Genomic DNA, 15638 nt, shown 5'->3' with positions numbered 1-15638 from the left:
TCATCTTATCATCTCATAGCAAAGTATGATTAAATATAAATATATAATTATAAAATGATATTTGTAAAACATTTTACTGTTTTTCTTAAATGTAAAACATGTTATTATGCAGACTCCTAAATTATACTTCTTGGTGTGACAATCAAGATATGACATTTTCATTATGTGGATCTAAGAAAAGTTGTCTACATCAAAATTTTGAAAGTAAAGAATAAAAGTTAAGAGTATATTTAATTTTTTATTCATGAGCACCCATTGAATGAAAAAAAAAAAAAAAAAAAAAGTAATATGAGAGAAAAAGTTAGAAGAGCTAAAAAGCATTTTCCTTCTCATAATATGGGTTTTCTAACTCGGGTCTTATTAGACATGGGATAGTCAATTGTTATACCATGGATCGGGGTCCTCTTTATTCTAAATTGGGTATTTTATTATTGGAATTGTGAACATCTAGGATATAAATTGTGTTTCTAAGTTTTGAGAATATTTTAATACAATACTTGATCATCACAAACTGTAAATTTTTAAAAAGTAAATTGTGAAAATTTAGTATGTAAATTGTGTCTCTTTGAACTCGGGTCCACAAAATAATTTGCCTGTGATAGTCCTTTGGGCAGTGTTATATCTTGCCCCAGGGCGCACAATGCATTGTGCGCACCGCCCTACCCAAAACGATGTCGTTTTGGTACATTGTTCAAAAAAAAATCCTATGTTTCGAATACACATAAACTCATAACAGAATACACAGAAACTCAAAATCGAATACACATAATCTAACATGATACATAATGCACATAAACTCTTAACTGAATATATAGAAACTCATAACACAATACACAGAAACTTTTAACTGAATACACATAATGGAGTTTGGACCGTTTAAACGGGCGGAGTGACGTCAGCAACTGGGTACACATTGCTATGGGATCGTTATGATCTGCATCCGTGTGCACCATGCATGGTGCACACGGATGCAAAAACGACGTCGTTTTGACTCTAAACGTGTGTCCCACTTACAAAAAAAATCAGTTTCGATTCCCCCCAACAGCATTATGTTGTTCATTCATTCTGGATTTTTAATTCATAGATTCTGGATTTTTAGTTCATTGATTCTGGATTTTTAGTTCATTGATTCTGGATATTTAGACGTAAATCAAAACTGATTTTTTTTTTCATTCATGCTGGATATTTAGTTCATTCATTATGAATATTTAGTTCATTCATTATGGATTTTTAGTTCATTCATCCTGTATTTTTAGTTCATTCATTCTGTATTTTTAGTTCATAGATTCTGGATTTTTAGTTCATTGATTCTGAATTTTTAGTTCATTGATTCTGAATTTTTAGTTCATTGATTATGGATATATAGTTCAAATTATGCACAACATAATGTTGTTGTTAGGAATCGAAACTGATTTTTTTTTTTAAATGAGATGTGCATTTTTAATAAAACGATGTCATTTTTGCATCTGTGTACACCATGCATGGTGCACACGGTTACACAACATAATTTGCCATTGCTATGTACATCATGGTGCACGATATAAATTGCCGTCCTTTTGACCAATCCACTTGGGCCTCATTACTAGGCCTAGTTTCATTGGCCATAATATTCATTACCCATAACATTCTATCAGCAACGGTTGTTGAAATTCAATGCTTTTTTTAGTCAATGTATAAGGCATCTCCTTTTAAATTTTAATCAATTTAGTCTTTGTACTTTAAAATTGATAAAAACGAATACAAAAACTAACAAGATTCAACTAACATTACAAATCGATTATGTGGCAGTGACTCATTATCATTTTATTAGTGTTTATTAAAATTGTCAATATTTAAAAATATAAAATAAAAATACTAAGAGTGATTCCCGAAACACTGTGAAAAGAGTCAATAGGAAAGAAGTGATAAGAAGCCCTTCGGGAAATATTGTTGACACATGTAGGAGATGGATGGCAAAGGACTGAGAGGTCTCTGTTAAGCAATGTTTATAGGGAACGAAATCATGTTGGGGACATCATGACCAAACTTGCAGGGCAAAGGAGTGCTAGATTTAGGAGATCGGTTTGGAGAGCTTCCATTGAAATTATGAGACAACTTGATGAGGATGCCTAGAGTATTCCCACCACGAGGTGGGGGTTATCGTGTATTAAGAAATCAAAATCATTTTTTCATTTTTATCTTAAAGAAAAAATCAAAATGTCAACATGATTTAAAAATAAAAAGACTGGAATTAGGTTTAATTTCTTTGTCATTCAATTGCTGATATTTTTATTTAATTTAAAAAATATTGATGTAACAATGAATTGTTACTTTTAATATATTATTATTATTATGCTGAAATCATTGGCATATCTAGACACTAGCCTCACTGGCATCTTTCAAGAATTATCCCTGTTCTAATCTTTCTATTTTCAAGAATCCATCTTGTTCTAAACTTCAATAATCATTCACGTCGTTATTCCCTGTTTGGGCTCAGACAAATCAGTCCAGCTATTGCTTTGTTGGATCACTTATTTGTATGCAAATTCCGTGTTTCATGCAAGAACAAAACATGTTAAAATTGATTACCATTTTATTCGTGACAAAATAGCATCAAAAGAAATACAAGTAAATTTCGTTTCCACAAAAGACCAGCTAGCAGACATTTTCCCCAAACCACTAATCACAACAAAGTTCAATGATCTCAATAACAAGTTCAATGTTCTCTCTAGAGAACCTCAAGCTTGAAGGGGCGTATTAGAACTCTGTATCCTAATCACACTAGAATCTCCTCTCCATCTCCCCTCTCTCTCTCTCTCTTTGTATTATTGTGAATATCTCATTTATCATTCCCAATCTAACTAAGACTGTTTGTACCTCCATAAATAGTCCATTTATATACTTTGCAAAGCCATATTATTCAATATAAATATTCTTTTCGAAATTATTACTCTCACAACCACAAATTTAATTATTGCCAACATTTTCACAACCAAAAGTATAGGATATTTGTAGTTCGGGTACTGTGTCTTTTAGTGTTATTTAATTTTTATCCATTTAGATGCACATCTATACTGAAGCAATTAGTTTGAGTAAATACCAGTGGATATCCTCCGACTTTGGTGGCACTGTCACTTTTAGTCCTCAACTTTTAAATCAATCACTTCCAGTCCTCCTACTTTTTGTTTCTAACCATTATGGTGCTTCCGTTATATTTGGCCATCTAATGTCGTTTTCTCAAGGGCAATTCAGTCCTTTCATAATTAATGTATTAAGTATTTTTTGGGAAGAAAAATGCATTAAAATGCCTAAACCCTAAAATAAAAAAATAAAAAAAAAAATTATATGTTGTCTTGAATATGGAATACTACTCCGAAGTCCTAATAGGCGAATAACAATAGGGGAAAATCAACCCTAAAAATCTCCTCACTCTTCACTTCTTCAGAGAGACAGTCGACAGAGAGAGTCAGAGAGACACCGGACGACGCCAGTCCTCGCCGCCTCAGCGCCTCGGCCGACGGAAGACGCCGGACGACGCCACCGCCCACCGCTCCTCGCGAGCCGCGACCTGGACGGCTGGACCAGTGGACCACCGCTGACCGCTCCTCCCTCCTCCAGTCCTCGCCGACGGACGATCACGGATGACGCCACCGGAGCTAGTGTGCTACATCTGCTACTTCCTACTGGAGCCGCGACCGGAGACCTGGACGGGCGGACGGCCATCTTCTACTCTGCTCAGTAGACTGCTTCACGCCTTCAATGCTCTGTACAGGTATTTTTTTTATTAATTAATTAATTAATATTTTATTTAATTGTTATTGTTCACTAGTTTAAAAATTTAAATGTATTGTTATTCTTGAATGTTGAATCTTGATGTAATGATGTTATTATTTAGATTGTTATTGTTGAGTTGATTAAATGTATTATTGTTGAGTTTTTGTTGTTGTATGTTGATTTGTTAAAACTACATGCTATTTAATCTTTATTGTTGAGTTTTTGTTGTTGTATAATAATGTTTGTAATTAAAATGTGATTTCTCCTAGTGTGAATTGTACTGGTAGAGTGGTAGTGCTGTTGGCAGTTAACACAGAATTGAAGAAGCAAAAGTTGAGAGATAATGGCAGAAGTGAAGGTTCTAGGTAGTTGGATAAGCCCTTTTAGCGCAGCTGTTGAGATTGCTCTCAAACTCAAAGTTGTTGAATATGAATTCATACAACAAGATCTGTTCATACAACAAGTTGTTCAAATCCAACCCTGTCCACAAGAAAGTCTGCTCTTGCACAACGGAAACCCAATCGCTGAGTCTCTTGTCATTCTCGAGTATATCGACGACACCTTTCCAGGCACTCCCATTTTGCCCAAAGGTCCTTACGAGAAAGCCTTGGCTCGTTTCTGGGCTAAGTTCATAAACGACAAGGTAAATCTACTAAACTATATATTTTTATTTAATCCGTTCCAAGATTTAAATTTTAATTTCAATTTTCGATCTGCAGTTATTTTCTGGGACCAGGAAAGCATTCTTTACCAAAGGCGAAGAGCAAGTGCAAGAGCAGGGAAAAGAGGAAATTGGTGAGGTTCTGAAAATTCTCGACAGTGAACTGAAGAAGAAGAAGTTCCTTGGAGGGGAGACAATCGGACTTGCAGATTTAGCCGCCAATTTCATCGCCTTATGGATGGGAGTTTTTGAAGAACTTGTAGGGGTGGATTTGGGCGTGACGGAAGAAAACTTCCCTCATTTATGTCGGTGGAAGAAGGATTATCTCAACTGTGATGTAATTAAGGAGACCTTTCCTCCAAGAGATAAACTTTTTGCCTACAACAACAAGAGACTCAACCCAAGTACTACTGATCAGTAATAAGCAAATGCATTTTGAGTTTTTGTTTTGGTCAGCGACTCAAAGAGTCAAAAGGTGCAATCTGCTTGCATTAAGTTGTTGAAACACTTTTTAGATTGAGAAGTTTGTAAGAGAAGAGTTGTACTATTTTAGAACAATAATATTTCTCATGTCATGCTTAGATGCTCATCCTTTGTGTCTGTCAGTGTGGCACATGCCAATTGTCGAATGCCTAACTGTAGCGGTAATAAACCGACTTTGCAATTTATTGATGATGGTAAACATAATTCTTTCTCATTCAAAAAGTTGACGAAAGATGTCTTCATGAAACACCAAATGGCACCTGAGTTGAATTCTTATTTGAGAAGTTATAAGTTTGAGGCTGAGTTGTGCTAGACGGTAGCATTCAAAAAACATTAAGAAGTTGTTTATGAAATATTCATTTTAGTTATCTGAAGAAGAGTGAAACAACTAAAATTAATCAGATAAATTAAACTTCGATTGAGAAATTATTTTCTAAACACCCAATTGTATTTTTGTTTTGATGATATCACTGAATAGGTCAGCTTCCAAAAATTTTCATCATACGAAGCCTCTTGGATCTTGCGAGCCGGTCCATATTGTTTAGTCGTAAAGAAAGCGGTGGGAAAAAAACTAAACTTTATTTCTTGCATGGTACGAAAACTCACCACCAGTCTTGTATAAATGATGATGAAGCCAATAACCCATCCAGAACAGAGACACACAGAATTGAAGTAGCAAAAGTTGAGATCCAGATAGAAAGATATATAATGGCAGAAGTGAAGGTCCTAGGTCACTGGGCAAGCCCTTTTAGCGCAGCTGTTGAGATTGCTCTCAAACTCAAAGGAGTTGAGTATGAATTCATACAAGAAGATCTCCCCAACAAGAGCCCCTTGCTTCTCAAATCCAACCCAGTCCACAAGAAAATCCCTGTGCTCTTGCACAACGGAAACCCACTACCTGAGTCTCTCGTCATCGTTGAGTATATCGACGACACCTTTCCGGGCACTCCCATTTTGCCTAAAGATCCTTACGAGAAAGCCTTGGCTCATTTCTGGGCTAAGTTCATAGACGACAAAGTAAATCTACTAAACTATATATTTTTATTTAATCCGTTTCAAGATTTAACTTTTCAATTTTCGATCTGCAGTTCTTTTCTGCGGCCAGGAAAGCACTATTTATCAGAGGCGAAGAGCTAGAGACGGGAAAAGAGGAAATTTGTGAGGCTCTGAAAATTCTGGACAGTGAACTCAAGAACAAGAAGTTCCTTGGAGGGGAGACTTTCGGACTTGCAGATTTAGCCGCCAATTTCATCGCCTTATGGATGGGAGTTTTTGAAGAAGTTATAGGGGTGGAATTGGGTGTCACGGAAGAAAAGTTCCCTCATTTATGTCGGTGGAAGCAGGATTTTATCAACTGTGATGTAATTAAGGAGACCTTTCCTCCAAGAGATAAACTTTATGCCTTCGTCAACAACAGATTCAACCCAGAAGCGGCAACTGCTACTGAGTAATAAGCAAATGCATTTTGTGTTTTTTATTTTTAGTTATACACTCAAAGGTGCAATCTGCTTGCGTTATGTTGTTGAAACACTTAGAAGAGTTTTACTATTCTAGTTTTATTTATGTTGTAATAAGGTAATGTACGTTTATGTGTCATCTATGTTGCAACTCTTGTTTGGTTATTATTAATAAAATAATTAGCGGAGGTCATTGACTCACAATCTATGTTGCATTTCATGAATTCCTCGCTAGGTAAAAATGATCATTTTTTTAGCAAGTCAACTATGCCTATTAATGGAGCATCCAAAACAATTATCAAATTGTTCTATATTTTTTGTGAGATAATCAGTGCTTTTATTACTTAGCTTCCTGTATGAGTTGGAGGACACTAATAGGTCCTCTATCCGTCAACATTTTCCTGCAACCTCTTAAAATAAAGGCCGGCTGATTGAATAGACTTTTTAAATTTTTTTTGCAATAAATAACTCTTTGGTAATTTCAACTCTAAATAATAAGTAGATAGAGAAGTATTTAATTTGGAGTGCACAACGGAATGAATATGTGTAAAGAGTTATCCCGAATCAATAAATTGAATCACATGCACACGTTAGATATGCTCAAATGATGCATAAAGATGATAAGAATATCTTGAATATTTAAAGGAGATGGTTCACTCAATATTTAACAATATTATTCAAGATTATAAATAAGACTTCGTGCAAAGTCAACTATATGATAAATGTCACATGCAACACGTCAAACTTGCTTAGAATAATTGAAATGTTAAGCATAGAAAGTTTGAGTTACATGCATACGTGAAAACACACTAAACCCAAAAGATTAAAATTAATAGTGAATAGTAAACGGGTTAGTTAAATAAAATAGACAACAAAGCGAATTATGTAAGTGCGTTATGTAAATGAGAGAGGCAATTTATAGTGGTTCGGAAGTGGCGTAATCTTCCTAGTCCACTTTACTCCATTTACTTCTAGGAGTAATTCACTATTTTCCACACACAGTTACAATAGTGAATAAGTGCTACACAAGCACTTCTTCCGGATGTCTTGCACACAGTTACACCCAACTTCGAGTGTTTCGCACACAGCTACACTCAACTCCGAGTACTTTGTACACAGCTATACTCAAACGCCAACTAAGTGTTTTGCACACAGCTACACTTAGCAACTACGAGTGTTTTGCACACAGCTACACTCACTAGAGTATTTTGCACACAACTATACTCTTTTTACAATTACAAATACAAATGTAATTGTATCTCTCTCCAACTATATTTAAGACTGTTCAGACTAAGTCTCTTTTCTAGATATTTTAAGGAATATTTTAGCACTTGCACTTGTTCATCCGCTTCTATTGTGTGTGTCGTGTATTCTCTCTTCAAGTCTTCATGGCCTTTTTTTTTTTTTTTTTTTTTTTTTTTTCTTTTTTTTTTATAAATAATCAAATATATCCGTTGGAGCGGGATAATTTGATATTTGAAATTTGAATCTTGTAGCTTGATATTATTGACAATAGTAGGTCTTCAATTTTGATTTGATTGTCAACTTGCCTGAAAAGATAATATTTTATTTCAACTTGATTTTCAAGTTGTTTCTAAAATATTATTATCCTTGTCATTTTTGAATTTTCAACGTCTCTTTGCAATAAATTCTTCTGATAGAATTTATTTCTAGGACAAGATTTTTTATCCATGCCTTCATAAATTTTTTACCGTTCTGATCATATCTTCAGGCAATTTGAATTCTTATGGCATGTGGGATGAATCAAAATAAATTCTTTCAAATTTATCTATTTTCTGATCATCTTGCTTCTTTGCCTCATTTTGATTCTTAAAAGACACATTGTGCTTGTTTTGAACATTGTGCTCCTTGGACACATCTTGCTTTGTTCAAACATTGTGCTCCTTTGGATCTTGCTTGTTTGACTTGGCACTTATTGCTTGTTTGACTTGATACATTGTGCTTTTTTGATTTGGCCACATTGTGTTCCTTCAAATTCCGACTTGTAAAAAATAAGTCCTTAAGAAGGAATCGATCTTGAGTGTGAACATTATATATAGATTTCTACCATTAAGCTCATCCAATTATTTGTTGTAATGCCATTGTTTAATACTTCTTTTCTGGATGAATACTTATAGGACCAAAATTAATTCTCCAAATTAATTTTGTTCTTCATGTAGTAAATTTTCCTTTGCATACTGACTTTATATACTGAATTATGATGCTTGTACTAAAGACCTAAATTCTAAGAGGATCTAAAGTACATTTGGCTAATCAAAACTTTATTACAAAAATATTTCTATATATATATATATATATATATATATATATATATATATAAAATACTCTGTAATAAACAAGAGTAGCCCAGATTATTTATAGGATTAATATTTGATGCACCGTCGGTGTATAGATGCTATACTCCAGCGGTGAATCACAATGCGACACGTCATTACAAAGAAAATTCAATGTGAATAAAGCCCTCTTTTACAAATATATAACTTTCTAAATTATTATTATTTTAATTATTAAATTTCATTAAATTAAATTCTTCTCCTCTGGTTTCTTGGGGGTTTCGCTCAAGGGACCAGGCTAGGCGAGTAACATCTTGGCTTCACTGAGCTCGTTCTTGCCCCTAGCTCTTTCGCTTGGCATTTCCCTGGAGTGTTTAGCTAGCAAGATCAACAATAACCCCAATAGTGTCTTCTTTTTCACTGAGAGAATCTTTTGCTCCTGTACCCATTTCTTGGGAGTCTCTTGCATCCTCCTTGACAGTCATCTTAGCGTCAGTGGTGGAAGTGGGAGTGGTGGCGTGGACTAGCTCTTCAATGGATAGTTTTTTTAATGTGTATTATTCTTGTTCATAATATTTAACAACGTCATTTTAGACCGTGATCTACACAATAATTTGCTTTAGAAAAGTATTATGGCTATATTTTAATGGGTTGGATGGAGTCGTAGTAGTAGTTGAAGATGATGAGTTCACTCAATACGTCATCATCTTTAAAAAATGATAAAGGATTAGTCGAAAGTTGAAAATTTTAATATATCTGACAAATTTTTAAAAATAATAATAATACGCTGTAATAAACAAGAGTAGTCCGTATTATATATGTAGTAGCACTTAAGCCAAGCAACATAATTTTATAATCAATATATTTCACTCAAAGCGCAATTAAATAATACTTTGTAATTACAAATTTTATTTTAGATCAAAGAATTTAAGATTTGTGAGAAAGTTTATTACAAATTTTCTTTTTAAATATATAACAGCGCATTAGCATCAAAATAATGAAGCTATAGTCACCTAGCTAGGTGTATATATGACACTTATTAAGGGCATCCTTATTAATGTATTTTGAATAGGTTTTTAGAACATTTTCAATAGTAAGATTTTTAGAGTAGTTTTTGAAGAGTTTTTGTAGATATAATTAGAAAAGAGAAAAGACGAAAGAAAAAGGAAAAAGAAAGGAAAAAAACAATATTTGAAAGGTAAAATAAATAAATAAATAAAAATAAAGTTAATACCCATTTGGTCCCTCGACTATTAGATAATAATAGTTAATACTCATTTTGGTCCCTCGACTTTAGATAAAAGGACGTTTTTGCCCATCTATATAATGGTGGATAGATGGCAATTGTAACGGAGTACCAAATTGGGTATGATTTTATAACTTAGAAGACTAAATTGAGTACTTTTAATAGTTTGGGACTAAATTGCGCATCACTTAATAGTCAAGGAACCAAAATGGTAACTCGTTGATTTATGTAGCACTTAAAAAGAGCGTCCATATCAGTTGATTTTTACATAATATTTAAGAAGTCAAGTAGGAGAGAGATAAGAAGAAAAAAAGAGGGGAAAAAAATAGCATTATGAGACAAAAGAAATGTCTTATCTCCTTCTTTCTCATTGGAGTCCACAAAAAACTTACCATGCAGGAGATCAAAATGTCTTCTCTCTCATTCTTCTCTATCATCCACCTTACCTTAGACCCTACAAAAAACTAAGAAAAAACCACTAGTATGGATACTCTTATAAACAAAGGAATCCATTAAACCAAGCAACAGAATTCTATAATCAGCAGATTTCATTCAAAGCACAATGGAGTTACAAATTTTATTTCAGATAACCAGCTTGATTGGAGTGAATAGTTAAGCACTCTTGCTGTCTCTTAAGAAAGGTCGAGAGTTTAAACCCTCTTTCGTATAAAAAATCAATTTTATCAACATTTTGCCCCTTAATAGGACCAGCCTGCTTAAGAAACTTTTAAATCAAAGAATTTATGACCGTGCATTAACAACGTGATTAGTCACAGTGTTCGACGGTAAGACGTGGTTGGACTACCATAAGCCAGAAGGTGATGATATCACTGAATAGGTCAGCTTCCAAAACTTTTCATCGTAGCAATTACCAAGCCAGGCCTCTAGCGAGTCAGTCCATATTTGTTTAGTCAAGAAAGTAGGGGAAAACAAAAAAAAAAAACAAAACTTTCTTGGTTGCTACGAAAACTCGCCGCCAGCCTTGTTCAATCCTTAGCTTATATAAATGATGATGAAGCCAATAACCCAGAACAGAACACAGAAACACCAGTTAACGCAGAATTGAAGTAGCAAAAAGTTGAGAGATAATAATGGCAGAAGTGAAGGTCCTAGGTCACTGGGCAAGCGCTTTTAGCGCAAGTGTTGAGATTGCTCTCAAACTCAAAGGAGTTGAATATGAATTCATACAAGAAGATCTCCCCAACAAGACCCCCTTGCTTCTCAAATCCAACCCTGTCTACAAGAAAATCCCTGTGCTCTTGCACAACGGAAACCCACTACCCGAGTCTCTCATCATCGTCGAGTATATCGACGACACCTTTCCGGGCACTCCCATTTTGCCTAAAGATCCTTACGAGAGAGCCTTGGCTCGTTTCTGGGCTAAGTTCATAGACGACAAGGTAAATCTACTTTACTATATATTTTTATTTAATCCGTTTCAAGATTTAAAATTTAATTTCTCATTTCGATCTGTAGTTCTTTACTGCGGCCAAGAAAGTACTAGTTACCAAAGGCGAAGCCGAAGAGCAAGAGAAGGGAAAAGAGGAAGTTTGTGAGGCTCTGAAAATTCTCGACAGTGAATTGAAGAAGAAGAAGTTCCTTGGAGGGGAGACAATCGGACTTGCAGATTTAGCCGCCAATTTCATCGCCTTATGGATGGGAGTTTTTGAAGAAGTTTTAGGGGTGGAAATGGGCGTGACGGAAGAAAAATTCCCTCATTTATGTCGGTGGAAGGAGGATTTTCTCAACTGTGATGTAATTAAGAAGACCTTACCTCCAAGAGATAAACTTTTTGCCTTCCACAACAAGAGATACAACCCAGAAGCGTCAAGTACTACTGATCAGTAATAAGCAAAATGCATTTTGTGTTTTTGTTTTAGTCAGAGACTCAAAGGTGCAATCTGATTGCGTTAAGTTATTGAAACACTTTTTAGATTGAGACGTACGTTTGTAAGATGAGAGTTGTACTATTCTAGTTTTATTTTTGTTGTAATAAGGTAATGTACGGTTATGTGTCATCTATGTTGCAACTCTTGATTGTTTATTATTAATAAAATAATGAGAGGTCATTTGTATAATTGTATTTTTCTCTACTTGTTAAATCTTGACAATAACATATAATCAAATTAATTTCATCTCAACAATCTATGTTATATTTCATAAATTCGTCGCTACTTATAAATTAAATGGTCAATTTTTTTTTTTTTTCGCATCAACTGAGACCCCTTGAAGGGGTGTTACAATCTTGTATTACATTAAGAGTTTATGTATATTATGTTAAGAGTTTATGTGTATTAAGTATTATGTTAAGATTTATATGTATTCTACTATACAAATATGTATATATAAAACAAAAGATTTTTAAGGCGCACAATACATTGTGTGCCCTGGTGCACGATATAACAATTGTAACACCAGGACAACATACATACACACTGGTATTACCATTTTGTAAGACTCCACTAGACCTTTGGAATTTTGCATTGTCTAATGTTGAAATTAATTAAATTATTTTAATCGATAAATATTTGAATTCAGTTCAATTAAAATTTGAAATATTTATCAAATTGATTATGTCTATTTTATCAGTCAAAGAGTGTGGTTTAATATATATATATATATATATATATATATATATATATATATATATATATATATAGAGGCGGGTTCAGGTGCGGTAGTGTCTTACGGTGCGGTGATTTCTTACGGTGCGGCAACACCAATAGTTCAACAAATATGCACCATCAACGTTAGGAAAATACACCACACAAAATAGAGTAAACAGAGTCCTGCATCACCAAACACACACCATTAGGTGTGAGTAAAAACACCATACACTGTTCAGAAATACACCATTGGGGGTGGTGAGTTATATGGTGTATTTTTTTAGTCTGTTGTGTATTTTGTGATGTTTTATTGCATTTCATTGTGGTGTGTTTTTCTTACACTGTTGGTGCATATTGTTAACACTGTTGGTGTATTCTGAAATTCCGCCGCACGGGAAGACCGCGCCGCATTTGAACTTTATTATATATATATATATATATATATATATATATATATATATGGATGGTCCGGTTTAAGTGAGAACTTCTATTTGAGAAATTGATTATTTTAGCTGGTCAAATAATTAAAATTGATCAAATCATTTTCTAAACACCCAATTAAATTTTTGTTTTAATGAATATACACTCATGTTTAATACATTATTGGAAGGCAGAGGTACATTAGACAAGTGTTGGACTAGTAGAAAGTGATGATATCACTGAATAGGTCAGCTTCCAAGAATTTTCATCATACGAAGCCTCTTGGCTCTAGCGAGTCAGTCCATATTGTTTAGTCGTAAAGAAAGCAGGGGGAGAAAAAGCTAAACTTTTATTTCTTGGCTGGTACGAAAACTCACCGCCAGCCTTGTATAAATGATGAAGCCAATAACCCAGAACAGCGACACACAGAATTGAAGTAGCAAAAGTTGAGATCAGATAATATAATGGCAGAAGTGAAGGTCCTAGGTCACTGGGCAAGCCCTTTTAGCGCAGCTGTTGAGATCGCTCTCAAACTCAAAGGAGTTGAATATGAATTCATACAACAAGATCTGTTCAACAAGAGCCCCTTGCTTCTCAAATCCAACCCTGTCCACAAGAAAGTCCCTGTGCTCTTGCACAATGGAAACCCACTACCTGAGTCTCTCGTCATCGTCGAGTATATCGACGACACCTTTCCGGGCACTCCCATTTTTCCCAAAGATCCTTACGAGAAAGCCTTGGCTCGTTTCTGGGCTAAGTTCATAGACGACAAGGTAAATCGTATCTACTAAACTATTCTTTTATTTAATCCGTTTCAACATTTAAATTTTAATTTCAATTTTCGATATGCAGTTCTTTTCTGCGGTAAGGAATGCATTTACCAAAGGCGAAGAGCAAGAGCAGGGAAAAGAGGAAGTTTGTGAGGCTCTGAAAATTCTCGACTGTGAACTGAAGAACAAGAAGTTCCTTGGAGGGGAGACGATCGGACTTGCAGATTTAGCCGCCAATTTCATCGCCTTATGGATGGGAGTTTTTGAAGAACTTATAGGGGTGGATTTGGGCTTGACAGAAGAAAAATTGCCTCATTTATGTCGGTGGAAGCAGGATTATCTCAACTGTGATGTAATTAAGGAGACCTTTCCTCCCAGAGATAAACTTGTTGCCTTCAACAACAAGAGATTCAACCCAGAAGCGGCAACTGCTACTGAGTAATAAGCAAATGCATTTTGGCCCTGTTTGGTAAAAAATTGGACAATAGGTCAATTTTGGTTTATTTGACCACTATTAATTGTTTGATTTAGTTAAAATATCAATATAAATATTTAATTAATTAGCTTTTTGCAACTCCAAAATGCTAAAATTCAAAAAGCTACTCTAAGCAACTTTTTCAATTAGCTTTTTGAGAAAAGAAATTATACTAAACAGCTATCAGCTAACAGTTAATTTACCAAATATTTTTCTACAATCAGCCAATGTTATCAACTATTTATACTCTCTAATTAACACAATCAGCTAACGACTAACAGCCATTTTACCAAACAGGGCCAATTTGTGTTTTTTATTTTTTAGTCATAGACTCAAAGGTGCAATCTGCTTGCGTTAAGTTGTTGAAACACTTTAAAGAGAAGAGTTTTACTATTCTAGTTTTATCTCTCTTGTAATAAGATAATGTTATGTGTCATCTATGTTGCAACTCTTGTTTTGTTATTATTAATAAAATAATGAGGGGAGGTCTTTGACTCTTTGGCGTTTATTTCTATTTGATAAATCTTGACATGACAATAATATATATTCAAATTAATTTCATCAAGACAATTTATGTTACATTTCATGAATTCCTCGCTACGTATAAATGATCATATTTTTTTGTCAGATAATCAGCGTTTTTATTACCTAGCTTCTTGAATTGGAGGACACTAATAAGCCCTCTATCCGTCAACATTTTCCTGCAACCCCTTAAAACTTAAAAGGCCGGGTGATTGCCCTCAAGTCACTCATTGAATTGTTCTCAATTTCTCTGTAAATGGTCAAATTTTTTTTATTTTTATTTTTGAAAATAATAAGTGGTATATTCATTTGAAATAAGCCGTAATAATGTCCGATGGGAATAGATCACAATACATAACAGTAAACTGTTGGAAAGTAATAGATGCTAAAGTATGCGCTAAATAATTGTCTGATCTAGGAATAAATTTAAATGAACATAAATCAAACAAAGACGTAATATTTATGTAGCTATCAATAGTATAGCCAATGTAGAAACGAACTGTAGATGGTGGTGAAGTAAGATAACGCTGTAATGAGATGCAATCTGTATATAGCTCTACTGACCGCTCGCCTCGATCTTTTAATTAACCATGATAAGACTTCCTTGCATGCGAATGCTTCGGCCATAAGTGGTGAAAAACAATCCGGGTGAGGGACACTACATGCTGCAATATATCCTCATAGTTATTAGTGAATTGTATGAGCTAATTTGATCAATGTAACATATACTATTAAGTATATTTACGAACAATGTGTGGTGCGCTTATGCATAACTAATGCCTAATAGTGCATTTTGGCCTAATAGTGCATTTTGTGGTAATACGTATCTAATGATATTTTTTGGGCATTGGTGCGTTATGCATAAATAATCAATGCACCAATGCACAACCGAAATGAACATATCTGCTATCCCCATGTCGCATCAATTGGGCGAAAAAATGTAATGGTTTC

The 15638-nt window shown here is 34.4% G+C and overlaps 4 protein-coding genes and 1 long non-coding RNA gene across 5 annotated transcripts; 4 read left to right on the top strand and 1 right to left on the bottom strand.

Annotated features, from left to right (window-relative positions):
* Positions 1-3387: 3387 nt before the first annotated feature.
* On the top strand, positions 3388-4963 carry LOC109181608 (probable glutathione S-transferase). Its single transcript, XM_019331461.1, has 3 exons — positions 3388-3751; positions 4023-4396; positions 4473-4963. The coding sequence occupies exons 2-3, from the start codon at positions 4097-4099 to the stop codon at positions 4833-4835; spliced, it is 663 nt and encodes a 220-aa protein (XP_019187006.1). The 5' UTR covers positions 3388-3751; positions 4023-4096; the 3' UTR covers positions 4836-4963.
* A 567-nt stretch (positions 4964-5530) lies between these two features.
* LOC109181600 (probable glutathione S-transferase) lies at positions 5531-6549 on the top strand. Its single transcript, XM_019331450.1, has 2 exons — positions 5531-5914; positions 5986-6549. The coding sequence occupies exons 1-2, from the start codon at positions 5606-5608 to the stop codon at positions 6346-6348; spliced, it is 672 nt and encodes a 223-aa protein (XP_019186995.1). The 5' UTR covers positions 5531-5605; the 3' UTR covers positions 6349-6549.
* A 3073-nt stretch (positions 6550-9622) lies between these two features.
* LOC109181609 lies at positions 9623-13216 on the bottom strand. The gene is made up of 3 exons (XR_002054233.1): positions 13139-13216; positions 10687-10695; positions 9623-9683 (listed from the first exon to the last, which is right to left on the bottom strand). It is a non-coding gene; the product is annotated as an uncharacterized LOC109181609 (long non-coding RNA).
* Positions 10920-11978, top strand: LOC109181598 (probable glutathione S-transferase). Its single transcript, XM_019331448.1, has 2 exons — positions 10920-11294; positions 11371-11978. The coding sequence occupies exons 1-2, from the start codon at positions 10986-10988 to the stop codon at positions 11740-11742; spliced, it is 681 nt and encodes a 226-aa protein (XP_019186993.1). The 5' UTR covers positions 10920-10985; the 3' UTR covers positions 11743-11978.
* An 81-nt stretch (positions 13217-13297) lies between the features above and the next one.
* On the top strand, positions 13298-14661 carry LOC109181606 (probable glutathione S-transferase). The gene is made up of 3 exons (XM_019331459.1): positions 13298-13693; positions 13773-14146; positions 14470-14661. Exons 1-2 carry the CDS (start codon positions 13385-13387, stop codon positions 14130-14132), a joined length of 669 nt encoding a protein of 222 aa, XP_019187004.1. The 5' UTR covers positions 13298-13384; the 3' UTR covers positions 14133-14146; positions 14470-14661.
* Positions 14662-15638: the final 977 nt, after the last annotated feature.

The sequence above is a fragment of the Ipomoea nil genome, unplaced genomic scaffold (genome assembly GCF_001879475.1).
Source record: "Ipomoea nil cultivar Tokyo-kokei standard unplaced genomic scaffold, Asagao_1.1 scaffold1043, whole genome shotgun sequence".
Classification (NCBI taxonomy): Eukaryota; Viridiplantae; Streptophyta; class Magnoliopsida; order Solanales; family Convolvulaceae; genus Ipomoea; species Ipomoea nil.
Note: the sequence above shows the minus strand (reverse complement) of the source record. Positions and strands in the feature narration are given on the sequence as shown.

Bases quoted from the DNA above. Each gene is read 5' to 3' on its own strand.
- LOC109181608 (XM_019331461.1), top strand. From the start codon at position 4,097: ATGGCAGAAGTGAAGGTTCTAGGTAGTTGGATAAGCCCTTTTAGCGCA. The intron at 4,397-4,472 runs GTAAATCTACTA...TTCGATCTGCAG, and splicing joins CTAAGTTCATAAACGACAAG to TTATTTTCTGGGACCAGGAA.
- LOC109181598 (XM_019331448.1), top strand. From the start codon at position 10,986: ATGGCAGAAGTGAAGGTCCTAGGTCACTGGGCAAGCGCTTTTAGCGCA. The intron at 11,295-11,370 runs GTAAATCTACTT...TTCGATCTGTAG, and splicing joins CTAAGTTCATAGACGACAAG to TTCTTTACTGCGGCCAAGAA.
- LOC109181600 (XM_019331450.1), top strand. From the start codon at position 5,606: ATGGCAGAAGTGAAGGTCCTAGGTCACTGGGCAAGCCCTTTTAGCGCA. The intron at 5,915-5,985 runs GTAAATCTACTA...TTCGATCTGCAG, and splicing joins CTAAGTTCATAGACGACAAA to TTCTTTTCTGCGGCCAGGAA.
- LOC109181606 (XM_019331459.1), top strand. From the start codon at position 13,385: ATGGCAGAAGTGAAGGTCCTAGGTCACTGGGCAAGCCCTTTTAGCGCA. The intron at 13,694-13,772 runs GTAAATCGTATC...TTCGATATGCAG, and splicing joins CTAAGTTCATAGACGACAAG to TTCTTTTCTGCGGTAAGGAA.